This window comes from Caloenas nicobarica, chromosome 4 (assembly GCF_036013445.1).
Source record: "Caloenas nicobarica isolate bCalNic1 chromosome 4, bCalNic1.hap1, whole genome shotgun sequence".
NCBI classification, from domain to species: Eukaryota; Metazoa; Chordata; class Aves; order Columbiformes; family Columbidae; genus Caloenas; species Caloenas nicobarica.
The window spans coordinates 8,065,503-8,080,008 of NC_088248.1; the positions used below are offsets into that span (position 1 = coordinate 8,065,503).

Genomic DNA, 14,506 nt, shown 5'->3' on the forward strand with positions numbered 1-14,506 from the left:
CACCTTGTCTCTACCATGGTATGTTCCTCCCTCCTTATCTCAGTCTTTGACAATTGGATTTTCTTTGGAGTATTGTGCTTTTGAAGGTATTGGGATGCATGAATGCTGGGCACTCTTTAAGAGCTCTCTTAAGAGCACCAGAGCAAGCAATTCCAAAGTGTCAGAAATCAAACAAGTGGGTCAGAAGTTTGGCACGGCTGAGCAGGGATCTTCTTCTGGTAGGAAAGTGCGTGGACACTGGAAGCAAGCACAGGTGACAAGGGAAGACTACAGTTTGTGGCTGTAGAGAGAAAATTTATGCAATTAGCAGTCAATCTGGCCAGCACTGTGAAGAGTGGTAAACGGGCTTTTTAAAAATATATTAACAGCAAAAGGAGGATCAGAGATAACATTGGTGCATTACTTGATGAGATCAGTCACCTCACGAATAGGGATGCAGACCAAGTGGACACATTTAATGCTTTCCTTCACCACACTGGGTCCTGGGACCCTAGAGCCCTGTGTTGGAGGACCATGGCTGGGGGTGCCACAGACTTCCCAACTGACCCTGAACTTGTTTGAGACTTCCTGCTCCAGATGGATGCGCATAAATCTATGGGGCCTGATGGGATTTCTCCCAGGGTACTGAAAGAACTGGCCAATGCCATTGCAAGATCTTTCTCCATTACTTTTCAACAGTTTTGGGAATCCGGAGAGGTCCCAGTTGACTGGAAGCTGGCATATGTTGTCCCAGTTTTCAAGAATGGTAAGAAGGAATACTCTGGTAATTGCAGGCCTGCCAGTCTCACTTCAGTGCCTGGTAAAATTATGGAGATGGATATTCTGGGAGTTATTGAAAAACACTTGAGACAATGCAGTCATCGGTCATAGCCAGCTCAGGTTTATGAGGGGAAAGTCCTGCTAAACCAACTAGTTTCCTTTTATGACAAGTTCAGCTGTCTAGCTGAACAAAAGAAGCCAATAGATGTGGTGGGTTTAGATTTTAGCAAAGTTTTTTATACTCTTACAGTATCCTTCTGGACAAGATGTCCAGCATACTAGCTAGACAAGTCCATAATGTGTTGGGTGAGCAACTGGATGGTGGGTTGGGCTTAAAGAGTTAATTAAGAAGATTCCTCAGGGTTGGGTTGTTTTTAAAACAAAAACATCCTTCAAAAAAGTTCCCAAAAGGTTACTTCAGTCGCAAATTGATGTTTTTTGCAACTACTTTCACACAAGATGATCTGGCAACCTAAAGAAAGAAGAAAGAGCACTATACAAGACCCCATTTCTGTATCCTCAGAAAATGAACAAGCAACTTCCAGCAGTGATACTTCAATAGATTCCATCTGATTATGTCCTCTGCTACAGATCAAAGTGGAGCATGGAGCGGTGCTTACCAAAATTAAAAAGGAAAGGAGAGGAATGCATGGAAGAGAAAGAAACTTCTGCTCCTGAAGACAGTAACTTTATTCAAACTTATAAATACTTTGGCACAAATTGGTTAATGTGTTTACATCAATTCTATTTTACAGATGGAAGAACACAAATATGAGGATGTTCTACCCCATCTTTATACTCCTGTAAAGGAATACAGTCACAATACAGATCTGTTACTTAGTTGTCCTTGCTGTAATGTATTAAGCACAACGTTTCCTCTTAGGTGCATTCTTTCAAACTTGCTATGAGAGAGCTTTCTCCAGAGTGCTTCTAGAGTGATCCAGTTGTTATAGCACAGATTGAAAACAGATTAATTTAACCTCATTATCCTCAAATGGTCAGGAATTGCTCGGAATATAACAAAAGACCACCTTGTAGCAGTAAATCAATTTTAAGAGAGGAAAAAAAGGAGGATTTCCATCTTGCTGTATCTCTCCCTTATTGCTTGCGGTTCAGTTTTCAAGGCTCATGCTTCTTTTTAACTGGCCACTCTAACAGCTTATGTGCTGCTTCTTAATTGAATGTGCTAAAAGAAAGTCCCCATACAACACATTAGGATGTGGCTCAGCCTGCAATTCAAACTAAGGAATTATGCAAAGCTGTCCTAAAGTGAAATCCACAACTGTCAGACTTAAATACTAATCTCTCTTCACTGAGATTAGTCTCTCTACACTAAAGAAATACAGCATACTTATATGCTTGCTGCATTGGAAAAACACTTTCACATACAGAAACATTGCCAGCCTTCTATAAACATGGCTGTCGTCATTACAAAGACACCAGCTCTAAGTAAGCATTGACAATGGCTGTCTAAGCACTGGTTCATTTGAAACTGATGCTACGTCACTGTGCCTTTGAGCCTCTCTGGTTCTTCAGTATTTTGTGTATCTACTCCTAGAAGCCACTTGGGAAACATATGCAAGGTGTTCCTTACTGAACTGTGACTTCATAAACACACATAGCTACAGCAAACATCACCATCTTTTTCTGTGATACCACTGTATTTGTAAGTGCCAACTAAAGCCGTTCCCCAAGCTGCATATTAAGTGACACAAACACCTATCAAGTATCCACAAGGACAAAGAAAAGCAGAGTTCAAGTTCAGCAGCGCTATAGGGCCACCTTAACAATGACCCTACTTTGGCCTATACTTGAGTATGTCTGCACTGAGCACATCTCCTGGTACAAGGACTAAATTATGAGTCAAGAAGTATTTTTACTGAAGTTTGAGGAAGCTACCCTGTCTGAGAGGTGAATGGTGTGAAATAGTACATTAATTAACTCTATGTCAAGCTGAAGTGACAGTTCTCAACATTTTGCCATCCTTCAACTGGCAGTAACCAGTAGCACAGCAGTGGAGGTGCGAACATTAAAGGAACATTTAATAAAAAGCAGCAGAAGAGTTGACAGTATAGAGACTCTCTAGCCAACACTTAACAGTATTTTTCATAGTGATGCCACTGGGCATTATCTAGATGGAAACTCCGTGACTGGAGAAGAGACTATTAATACACAGACTATGGAGTTTATCCTTTTAATCCCCTGTGGCCATACCCCTGTGCTCAGGTATCAAGGCTTCCCCTGAGAACATCAAGGGTACTGGAACAGGAGCTTACTCAGAGGGTATGGGCACAAGGTGGGGAGGAAGAGGGATGCTTTCAAGCAGCTGATTCTCATATTCTTAAGAGATTATTAGAGGTGTCAGCTAAAGGAAATACCTCCTCAACTTCAGATGCATACACTTTGACTTTCAGCACTGCAGTCCTCCATGAAAACCCTATTATCATCCAGCTGAAGCACTATTCAGAAGAAACTGCATCGTTTCCTAGCAACACAATTAGTACTACCAACACAAGCTAGCCCTTAGTCTGTAGCCAACTATGCCCTTGGTCTTACAGATTGTACCTGATCTAAATCACAGAAATATCTTTTTAGAGAGATTTAGTGTCCTTCAAATTGCAGAGTACTGTTCTGCTTTCAGATATGCATACACAAATCTGTCTCTGCAATTGCAGCCACACGTCTTCCTAATACCACTGGCCTTCTTGGCCACAAGGGCACATTGCTGGCTCATGGTCAACCTGTTGTCCATCAGGACTTCCAGGTCCTTCTCTGCAAAGCTGCTTTCCAGCAGGTCAACCCCTGATCTGTACTGGTGCATGGGGTTATGCCTCCCCTAGGTGCCCTACCCTACAGCCCCCACTAGCTACAGGCCTCCAACCAGACTCTGCACCATTGATCGCAACCCTCTGAGCTCTGTCATCTAGCCAGTTCTCAATCCATCTCACTGTCCACTGAACCAACCCACACTTCCAGAGCTTACCTATAAGCATGTTGTGGGAGATAGTGCCAAGTCTCGCTGAAGTCAAGGTAGACAATATCCACTGTTCTCCCCTTGTCTATCCAACCAGTCAAGCCACCATAGAAGGCTATCAGGTTGATCATACTTGTGGTATTTTTTTTTTTCCTGTGCTGCTATATTCAGAGAAGGATATTGAAAATACTCAAGTGGAAGGTAAAATAGATTTTTCTTAAGACAGAATAAACTACAAATGACAGAACAGCAAAGGCCTTAGAACTACTTATATCTTTAGCCTTCCTCCCATTATATTTACAGCTCTTACTCTACAGCCTCTTACTCCTAAGAGTACTAAAACTCTTTAAAAGGGTAGAAAGAGCAAAGTTCATGAGCTAAGTGGTTGTGCTTCTTTCCTAAAAAAGAGAAAATAAAAGACTTCCCTCCCACAAATCTTTGCTGCTAAGCAGCAGCACCTCCCGGGTACCAACAGATTGAAGCAGTATCAGGAAATGGCACGAGCCAGTTATTTTAGTCAGCGGAAAGGAGTGGATGAGCCACTTGGCTTTATGCAGGTTTTCCCCGCTATAGTGAGCTATATTCCACATTATGTCACCGTGACTTGGCAGGCAGCCTGCTGCGCGTCCAAGCTATGGCAGATTGTGAAAGACTACCAGAAACATCATACTGCTATGTTATACAGTACAGTGTGCTGCTTTCAAAAGAGGAACTGAGATCAAAGAGAAATATCATTTGATACCCTTCTTCTCCTCAACACTTCTTCAGCTGAGCTTGTAGAAGAGCCACAGAAGGGTAGGGGAAGCTACTTAGGACTCATGTCCATCATATACCCTGTACAGCCTCCTTTTCAACCTCCCCCAACCTGTGAATTTGTGATCCACTCTCTATTGTGAGCCTAAACAAGACACATTAGCAAAGGTAAACACCTATGAAAAAAAAATCCGTAAGTCATATTCCTAAAGACCCAACTATAAATTCCTAAGGACTTTAAAAAAACTGCACAAATTAGAGAAATTTTCTAATATACTTGCCCAACACACAATAACTGCAAGATGAGTTTCATGCACAATCGAAACTCAGATGATAATTCTAATGCCTAACACAGACTAAACTAAAAGTACTGATTTTAATAGACCTCCATCTATTTCCTCATGTAATTCATCTGTACACATTCTAAAGAAAACTGTATTTCCTTTATATTTCACAAGTTCCTGCTCAATTTTTATGACAGTGTAGGGCAAACTATTGTTGCTTAAAAGCTACATTGCTTTTTGGTTGAATGTGTCTAAGCTGAAGTCTCTGAAATCACTGTATTAATTTTCAGAACATCCTAAAAGAAAAAGTAACATCCCAGTTTTATTACCTCTTATTACACTCTTCATTCCATTTATTGTTTCTTTGCTCTACAAAGGGCTGTCATCATAACTTCGATAATTATAAGAACACATATTTCTAGTAAAAATATTTACATGGGTGTATAACAACTTCATATTTCTTCAAAAACTTGCCAGGCATCATCAACTCTTTCAAAGCTTTCCAAACACAAAAAGAAACAGTTCTCCCCAAACATGCATGAAATATTTACATGGGAAGAGTAGAAAGGATAAGTTTTATAGTGTGCATCACGGAGAAGACTCTTCCAACATATTTTAAAAGCTGTTTTAAAGAGAGCACAACGGTCAGGTTTTCTTCATGAGCACAAAAGGTGGGACAAGTGGTTTCCTTCACAAATCAGGAAATTATAGCTTTCCTGCCAAGAACTAGGCAGCCTATAGAAATACTTAAATAGCAGATTATTTTAGCTTAGGCACATCTATGCATTAGCAATTTCTTGCACTATACATTTACCTATTTACAGAGAAGCACACTTAACAGAGGAAACTATTTACATAAGGCTGATGCACTTAATCACAAAATTAAGGCAGATCTAACGACTTGTGGAACCATGACTGACCAGTCACTGCAGTTGTGAATCACATGGAAGGAAATATCTGACAATGGTGCCCTAGATAGATTTGCTCCAGAGCTCAGAAGCATGAATAAAATTACGTCCTGGGGTATCAACCTGGCCTGTATTTTCAGTTCTTCAAGTCTACATAGAGAAAATAATAGCTTTATTTACATGAAAGGTATATACGAATCTTGCACTTTGAAATTTGGCGCTCAGTTCTGAAAATTTGTCCTGACATTTATTTTTATTAAGCTTTCACAATCAGCTTCTTCTACTAAACTTAATCTCATGAAAAGACCCAAGTAGATGAATTTAAGCAGGCATCACTCTACTGTCAGTCTAACCAGTAAAAACGTGACAGTCCACAAGCTTCTGAAAAGTGAGCCTGCATCATCTTGTTCACTATTGTGTGTATAATCTAACTGCAAGCTGCAGCTTTAATCACGAAGAGTGAAAAGTGTTTCTTCCAGCCTGTATTATTCTATGCCTTATTACATCTCCTTAATCATTCTAAGTAAGCAGATTTCCTTTTTTGTGACTGACTTAGGAAATCAACTAAAAAAATGAAGGGGAAAAGCTCTGTGTGTAGACGAGTCTTCCTGAAGAGGCTGTAGTTAGCCATATGCCTTAAGTTCTGTGTGTGTTAGACATTAATGGTTTCACAGGGTTGATAACTTGAACGTATTAATTATATTATTCTATCTGGTAACCTAGAAGGCCCTATAAAGACAGCTTCAGTCAGTCATGCTGTTTTCAAAGCTAGTTAATCTTTATTGTGCTAAGAATAGAAAAAATAGACAGGTAAGCTGCAGGCAGTAAATTTAGAGGGGAGTGAGAAGGAGGCTGAGTGCTATAATGTAGGTGTAGCAATGTTGTTCTAGCAACACATTCCCAAGAAACCACTAACCTTCAAGAAAAGGGGCAGGGGGTGACTACTGTTGAACAGAACTCAGCTATTGAGGCTTTACAGACTGTTTAAGGAAATAGATGCATATATTTAACAACTAGAAGAAAACAACAAACAAACCAACCAAACAAACAAAAAAACCACACACAACACTAAAATCATTGCCACCACAACACTAAAATCATTGTTCCAGAAGTGGGCTTAACAGCACTTCTCACACTGCAGGACTCACTGTGCTTGAACTGCTCTGACACTTCAGCAGTTCAAGATGGACAGCTGCCACATGGAAGGAAACTTAACAACATATATTGTATGTTCTTTTATTGATATTAATTTCACATATATAAGAACAGTTAAAGTGGATAATCAAACCTTCCTTTTAATATGCCTTGTTTCACAAAACTAGGCAAGTACAATAAATTTTAATCCAAGTCAAAAAAAAAAATTTGTTAATAACACTTTTGTTGTCAAATCAACCTTTGCTACAACACCACTGACATCAGTAATACTACAAAAGACAGAAATCTGGTGCAGTCTGCTGTCAATCAGTTCTCCTTTGAGCCACATTATGTTTCATTCATCATCCTGCACACCCTACCTCCTTACCCAGGGGGAAGGGAATTAGAAGGTCACATCTTAGCCAATAAAATATATTTAGCTATTCTGTGGGGAGAAAACAGTATATTTAATCACTCATCCAAACAAGACAGGCTACCCAGAAGGTTGCATGCCGCTGCACATCAATAAACATCTTTATCTAGGAACTGAAATGAAAAATATCAAGCCAGTGAAGGTATGAAAGGGGAACTCAAAAGCCCTGTCAGAAAAATTACAAAATTAGAGCTGACTACTGCATTCAGCAAATAGATGATATAGACACGGCAGAAATAAGTAGCACTGGGAGCTAGGTTCAGATAGTAACAGGGGAAAACACTTTGGATACTTTCTGTATCTACTTGCTTTTGGGTCTCTCTACCGGTAAGCACTTAAGTCAGTTCCTTTTTTCTTTACCTCTTCAGTCTTTACAGAACTGGTTCACTGTAATGATAATTTTTTTAAAAAGTAAATAAAAGTAATACCCTGCTGATACCTATTTCAGGATTCTTTTAATCCCAAAAATTGATTTCTCCTCCATTCTTTCAGCCTCACTAATCGAAATGCTTCAGGAAATAATACTTATGGAACATGTGGAAATAAGAAAGAGTGCCTAAACTGTACTTCCACTGCATGTCAAAACAAACATTAGGTGCTTAAAAAGACAAAAACAGTACTGTGATACTAAGAAAATACATTTATTTTTGCCATCCATCCTGCTACCAAAATATGTTTAATAGACTCATCACCCTACTGAAAAACTGTAGCTGTAGAACACAGTTTTCCCACTAGAATTACTATAACCAGAATAAGACCAACTGGTTTTCTCTGTCATCTCAAAAACCCCTTGTCTTATGGTATTTCATCTCCTGAATGAACAGGCTTATACACACACAACTACAATGAAATAAGGTTTATAACCTGATCACAGCAGACTACATACTGAAATAGGAGGCACATCAAATGTCAAACTGTAAAGCTCTTTAAGACTGGAACAGAGAATCAAGATGACATTATTACAAAAACAGCACAAAATAGCTGGCTAAGAAAGAAGAATGATGACAGCGTCCACGTCTGGAACAGGTTTGAAGCCACAGGTATATAAACACAAGAGGAAGAAAAACGTAGGTTTCTTGATGGGCAAGTTACAAGAGAAAGAACAAATGAAGGAACACTGCCTGTGGCACAAAGGAAAAACAAAAGTAAATTTGTTTGGTCGACTTCACCAGGTACCCATCAGTGAAGTTCAGCTAATGCTCCTGAGAAAAAGAGAGGAAGAAACGCCCCCCCCCAAAAAAACACCAAAAAAAGCCAAAAACAAACAAAAAACCACAACAAAAAACAACCCACACACCAACCCCCCCCACACACACAACAAAACACACACACAAACCCCCACACTGTAAACCATATCATTCTACATACAAGCTATAGTGAATATACATCCACAGTGTGTCATAGCAGTTAGAGATAAAACATCTCTTCTGTTATGCAATCCACCCTTTCTCAAGGCAGAATTAAATGTATAGCATATAGGCATTCCTACGTATATCATACTGTGTGCCTTTTTCTTTTTAAATCAATAAATTCATTATAAAGGCCCTCCTCAAAAGAAAAAGGAGTAATTGCTTCCCAAAATTGGCTAAAAGGGTCATGCAGAACCATGCACAATCACTTGCTAGCGTTTCTGCTGGCCAAGTTTGAACTTTCTGTATTAATAGACTTGACTCTTACTCCTGCCAACAACGTCTGACCCCAGAAGTGGGCTCTGAGGACAACTTACAGAATGAGGAATCATGGTACATGGCCGCAAGTGTCAGAACTTGACCCTTATGATATATAAAAGATCAATTCACTAAAACACGTAAACATATGTTAATTCTGTTGAAGTCTACAGGTCCTAGGTATACACATGAATGCTTTGTAGAAGAAGAAAGCCTGAAGAATCTACAAAAAACTAAGAATTTTGTATTGGATTGGGAGTATCCCTGTGCTTTAGGCATGTTACGCTTTCCACAACAGTATAATTCTCAGGAATTGGTACGAAGTACCCAGCACAGTGCTTGACTGTTCCTCGTAAAAGCCAATCACGCTCCCACAGCCATTTAAAGGAAGATTCAAACATATTAAATAATTACATACACACCTACTTTTTTTGTTCATCCTTTACAGTTGAGAAACTGTAATTTACAATGAATAATAAATTGGGCAAAGGAAAATTAATTTATTACAGTTAAAATAATTTTAGCCACTCAATTTGCCCCCCAGCCCTATGTGTATTATAGAAGGCTTGCTGCCAGCAGTGACTGCAGCACTAGTTGCAAGCATGGGATTCAAGCTGGCACTCTTGTTAGAGCTGAGGTAATTTAAGAGGAATGTCAGCATGCATTTACTTTTCAAACTTTATTACTCTGCTTTAAGAAGAGAAAGAATGCCTGCTATTGTCATTTTTAAAATATTTACAAAATCTGGTTTTATCTGGTTTTAGTCCTGTAGAACCAAAATCAAAACACTAATATCTCTTCATACTGTGTTTCTTTTATAAGAAAATATAAAATAATAATAGTTAGAAAAGCCACATTTAGTGAAAAAAAAAAAGGGTTTTAAAGAGAAATGTGACTAGTCTTCACTCTAGCCAAAGTTCAAGAATACTGTTGAATTAAAAGGAGCTACATGTGGGCAGTTCTGCAGGCTATGAGCAGTTGTGAATCTGGCTGCCAAGCCACTCAAACCCAGTTTCCCTTGAACGTGCAAGTTCCTACCATGGAGAGCCACGACGGGAAGAACAACTCAAGCTAATGAGATCTACACCCGTTGCATAACTTCAGTCCTAAATGAAAGGCCACATTCTCACCCTCCTGACTGCAGACCGAATTTCCCTCTCTTCTTTTGGTAAAGAACAATACAACCTATTTTAAAATAATCTTTCTTTCACTTTAATGAACAGGATGATGGAAACTGCCTTGGTAGCCACTTGGCAGCAGCCTTTTCTCACAGCATTGAGATGTTTAAAAAAAAAAAAAAAAAAATCACCTCCATACCATGCAGACTTTTCAGAGTCATCTCTAACAGACACGTATTTTACTATTACAGAAACCCGGGGAAGAAATGCAGAAGCTGAGCAGAATAAAGCTGCAAAATGAAACCACGTGGGGAAGTGAAGAGGCAATTTACTCTTTGGCTTCACAAATAGCAGGCAACAGAAAAACCACTGAGTTTCCATTATACTTTTCCTATTAAATCAAGTGCATTTTTGAATACACTAATCCAAATTTGTAATAGCAGCACTAAGGATGAAAATAAAAGCCCATCCTGACCAGTCAAAAAGGAATTCTAACAAACAGAGTGAACCAAATGGAGAAACAACAATTTATTCACTCTGTCCCCTCCTGCTCTGCCTAATGCCTGATATGAGGAAAGCACAATATTGGGGTGGTGGTGCCACTCAGCCCTTGTTCTCCAAGGTAAGGCTCCCAAAATGATGCCATTTTGAGGTAAGGCACCTGTCCACTGGCAGCAACCATGAGACTATCAACTCATTTTAAGTTGTCCAAAACGAGGCTATCACATGGCAACATCTTCCAGTCACTACAACACTTTCTTCCAAACTGAAATAGCTACCCAGAGGCGAAAAGCTCCATATCGCATTTCTAATCCGCATACCAGCTAGTTCTTTCTGAAATTTCATTTTTTATATATTTTATAACAATTCGTATAAGTTCTCCTGATCTTGTGAATCTTGCTCCCTTGAAAATGTTTCCCAGATCACTTTGACTTCCATCTAGCAACCATTTTCACAATGCATGTGGAAATATTCTGTTGCTCACTACCTATTTGATCAAACATACTTCTTAAGAAAAAAGGTCAGATAAAAACTGGTATAATGTGGAGCTCTAGTGGTAGTGGGGAAGTAAAGCAGCACATAACACCAACTATGAAAAAGCAGATACTGACCTTTAGTATGAAAAAGAGAAAACACTGTAACAGATGAATTTAAACAAGAAAGAAAAGGGAGAGAGCTTGGCATCGAATTCGACAATGTTTCAGGCTAACAGAATACATCCTTGCATGCAACATTATAAGCAGCACTCATTTTTAGCACACAAACTTGGATCTTGTAACTTATTGCAGTCAAGCAACAGAAAAAACAACATCAACCCTGTATGCTCATGTTAGCCTTGAAGGAAAAAAAATATATATATATAGTACAGCAGGAAACTAATGTTCCTTACCAAAAGTAGCTGGGAGTTGAGTAATTCTAGGCACTCTTTTAAAACAGTCCTAGTCATTTATATTGTCCTTTTCATGTTAGTCATGGTAACCCCCATACCAGCCAGTGAATACTCTGCTTTCCATTATATCATCAGCAAAATACAGTACCAATCATTGTAGCCAGTTTTAACACCAAGATTCAGTAGTTCTTTCACACTAATGAGCTTGGCAGGAATTAAATCTTAAAACTAGAAGAGCTAGTTCATTATATACACAGTACTATCATGCGTCCTATTGGCAAACATCATCAGCCTCAGTCTTGTTGACAGTCGATATTCCAACTGTAAAGGAAATGTTTCTTTATACAGAGTGATAGGATATGTAAAGGACACTGCATCTAGTGTGCTTCATCTCACAGAGGCTGCTGGAATTCCTACACTATCCTGTGAAACACTAGCATTATTTTCTTAACTTTTAAAATGCCATTTGAACTTGGGTATATATTAGCAGACGTTAATAAAGCTAAAGCAATATTGACAGTTATCAGACTGTCGAAAAGCAGCACAAAAAACACAAGAGAAACATAGCAGTGTGTGTGTACAAACAATCGATCTCAGTATTAGGAGGCCCCATTTCCGAAGTCAAGCAACATCGCTGGTTGCACAAACACACACAGTTTTGAACCTTCAGTATGAAACCTGCAACCCCTTCCTAGGCAAACTGCTTTCATCCAAGACTACAGAAAAAATGAGACTGAAAAGCTCTTATATATATTACCACTAACTTGTAACAGACTCTCCACCCATTTCAATCCATGTAATAAACTGTTTGATATTTTTGCTGGGAACTTTTGTTTTACTTCCCAAGCTGCGCACACAATACTTTGATTCAGTGCTATGCCACTGAAGACAGGATATATTTCTTCTTGCTAGGTTAGATCATTAACTTCTTTGTATTATTGTTTGGCATCACCCAGCCCAGCTGCGGTTTTTAACTAGCATTAATTCCAATCCAATGCCACAATGGAAACAGATGATTCTGGGCTTTACACCTTTTCCACCCAAGGTACAGCTGTTGACTGAAGAGGCATTCCCTGGATCTCACATGCATTTGAAACACACAGGATATCAAAACCCCTAGAGTTACAAGCCTCACAGAGATTTCCAAGCTATGTCTGTTACCTGGTGGGCAGTTGCACTCCGGAGACGCTTCTCTCGCTACTCGTATTTTTGCCAAGTGCTCGTAGGATTTCTGTGGGTGAGAGAAGCAACGTGAGAGCCCTCGGCGAGCTCCCTCCGCCCCGGCCAGCGAACCGGGATGTACCGCTGCTCCGCGGGGTGCGCAGCCGGCCAGGGCTGCTCCCCTGGAACTGGACCCACGGGGGCTCACCGACTTCTCCACCCCCACAACAGCACCCTGACACCGCCGGCTCTTCTCCCTACACCAACCCCCGACACGTTACGAATGAGAAAAGCCTCGGTGGCATCCGCGCGGGGGTCACCCGCGAGTCCCCCGACGGCCGCCCCAGCAGCTGGGGGCGCCCCCCGCCCCGGGCTCGGGCCCCGCCGCTCCCCGCTCTTCTCCCCAACACTTCGCCCGCGGAGTTCTTCCCAGCCGACCCCCCCGTGGCCTCAGCCGGCCTCCCGTCGCCCCGCCGCTCGTCGTCCCGCACCCCCGGCCCACGCACAGGCTGAGAGCAGCCACCCCCGTGCCGCGCACCTGGGCGAGAAGTCGCTCCACTTTCTCCTGCATCATCGCGTTCAGCTGCTCCAGGGACAAGCCGGGCAGCGGCGGGAGCGGGGCGGCGGCAGAGAAGCTCCCTCGGGCGCTCTCGATGGCCGCGACCCTGGCCTGGAGGTCGCTGGTCCGCACCCCCAGGTAGACGCAGGAGGCCGCCGCCAGCGCCGAGAGCAGAGCCGCCAGCGCCGAGCCGCACGGCCCGGCCCGCCGTGGGCAGCGGTCCCCGCCGCAGCCGGGCTTCCCGCTGCCATCCCGTCCTGCGGCGCCTCGGCTCTTCCCCAGCATGCTCTTACACCCTTCGGCTGCGGCAGCTTTGATTTCCTTTCCTCCGCCCCCCATGGAGGCAATTAGTTTACAAACAGCAGCAACAAAAATAATAACAATAAAGTACGATAGCGTAAATAACAAGAAGGCAAAATAACATTTAAGAAAAAAAAAAAAAAATGCGATGAGAAGCCCGGAACGGGTTCACACACTTTCCAGGCAGAACGGCGGCGCCCACCGCAGCCCGCACCGCACGGTGCCCGGCAGCGGGTCGCGACTCAGCCGCGCAGCAGGACGAGGGGACGCGGAGCCAAGAGCCGGCAAGCAGGGCCGGGTGCGGGGCGAGTCCCCGCGGCTTCCACCCGCCCTGCGGAGGGAGCAGCGTGCTCTGCTGCGGGTTTGCCACTTGTCAGAGAGGTTTTTCAGGCGCGGGGCGGGAAGCGCCCCCCACCCCCCTCCGCCTCCCACTCTCCTCCCCGCCGCCGGACTTGTTGCTCCCCCTCCACCTGCCTGCCGGCGCCCAGCAGCCGCGCCGCGCCAGGCGGGGAAGCCCGCAGGCGGCCGGCAGCCGCGTCACGCCGCCGGCAGGCAACCCGCGCTGCCCCGCGGCCAGCCGCGCAGCCACCGCCCCCGCCCGCCGGCCGGCCCACCTCCCCGCCTTCACGAGCATAATTTATTCACCTGGGCGGAGGAGCGGCGTGGGGAGCTCTCTTTGCATAACGTCTGCACGGCGCGCGGGGCATTAGACTAACAAATGAGGGGGGCACCGGGGTTACCGGGGCAGGGGCTGGAGGAGGCGGCTGCGCCGCCGCGGGACGTGCTGGGAAACCGCGCTAATTTACGGCGGTTTATGAGCGGGCTGTCATGCCCGCGGTGCGGGCATAAAACACGGGCAGCGCACTGTCGTCCCGTTCTTTTTTTAGAGCGAGGAGGATAAACGTGTATAACTCAGCGGCCGGCGGGTGTATGCGTGTGAGGAGAGGGCTCGCATCCAAAGGAGCAGCAGGCACTAACTCCCTATTGCATGGAGATGGTTCAATTTTAACTGATTTTCTTTCCATTTGTTTGTTTACCGAGTTGCTTCTTCACTATGTCATGCACA

General features: G+C 42.8%; 1 protein-coding gene across 1 annotated transcript in view; it reads right to left on the minus strand.

Moving 5' to 3' along the window:
- COL25A1 (collagen type XXV alpha 1 chain) overlaps positions 1-13,566 on the minus strand; it is a 313,540-nt gene extending 299,974 nt beyond the window's left edge. Inside the window, exons 1-2 of the mRNA XM_065633974.1 lie at positions 13,120-13,566; positions 12,582-12,651 (exon numbers count right to left, since the gene is read on the minus strand). Of these exons, the coding sequence (XP_065490046.1) occupies positions 12,582-12,651; positions 13,120-13,479 (430 nt within the window). The 5' untranslated portion in view covers positions 13,480-13,566. The remainder of the gene's footprint in view (positions 1-12,581; positions 12,652-13,119) is intronic.
- Positions 13,567-14,506: the final 940 nt, after the last annotated feature.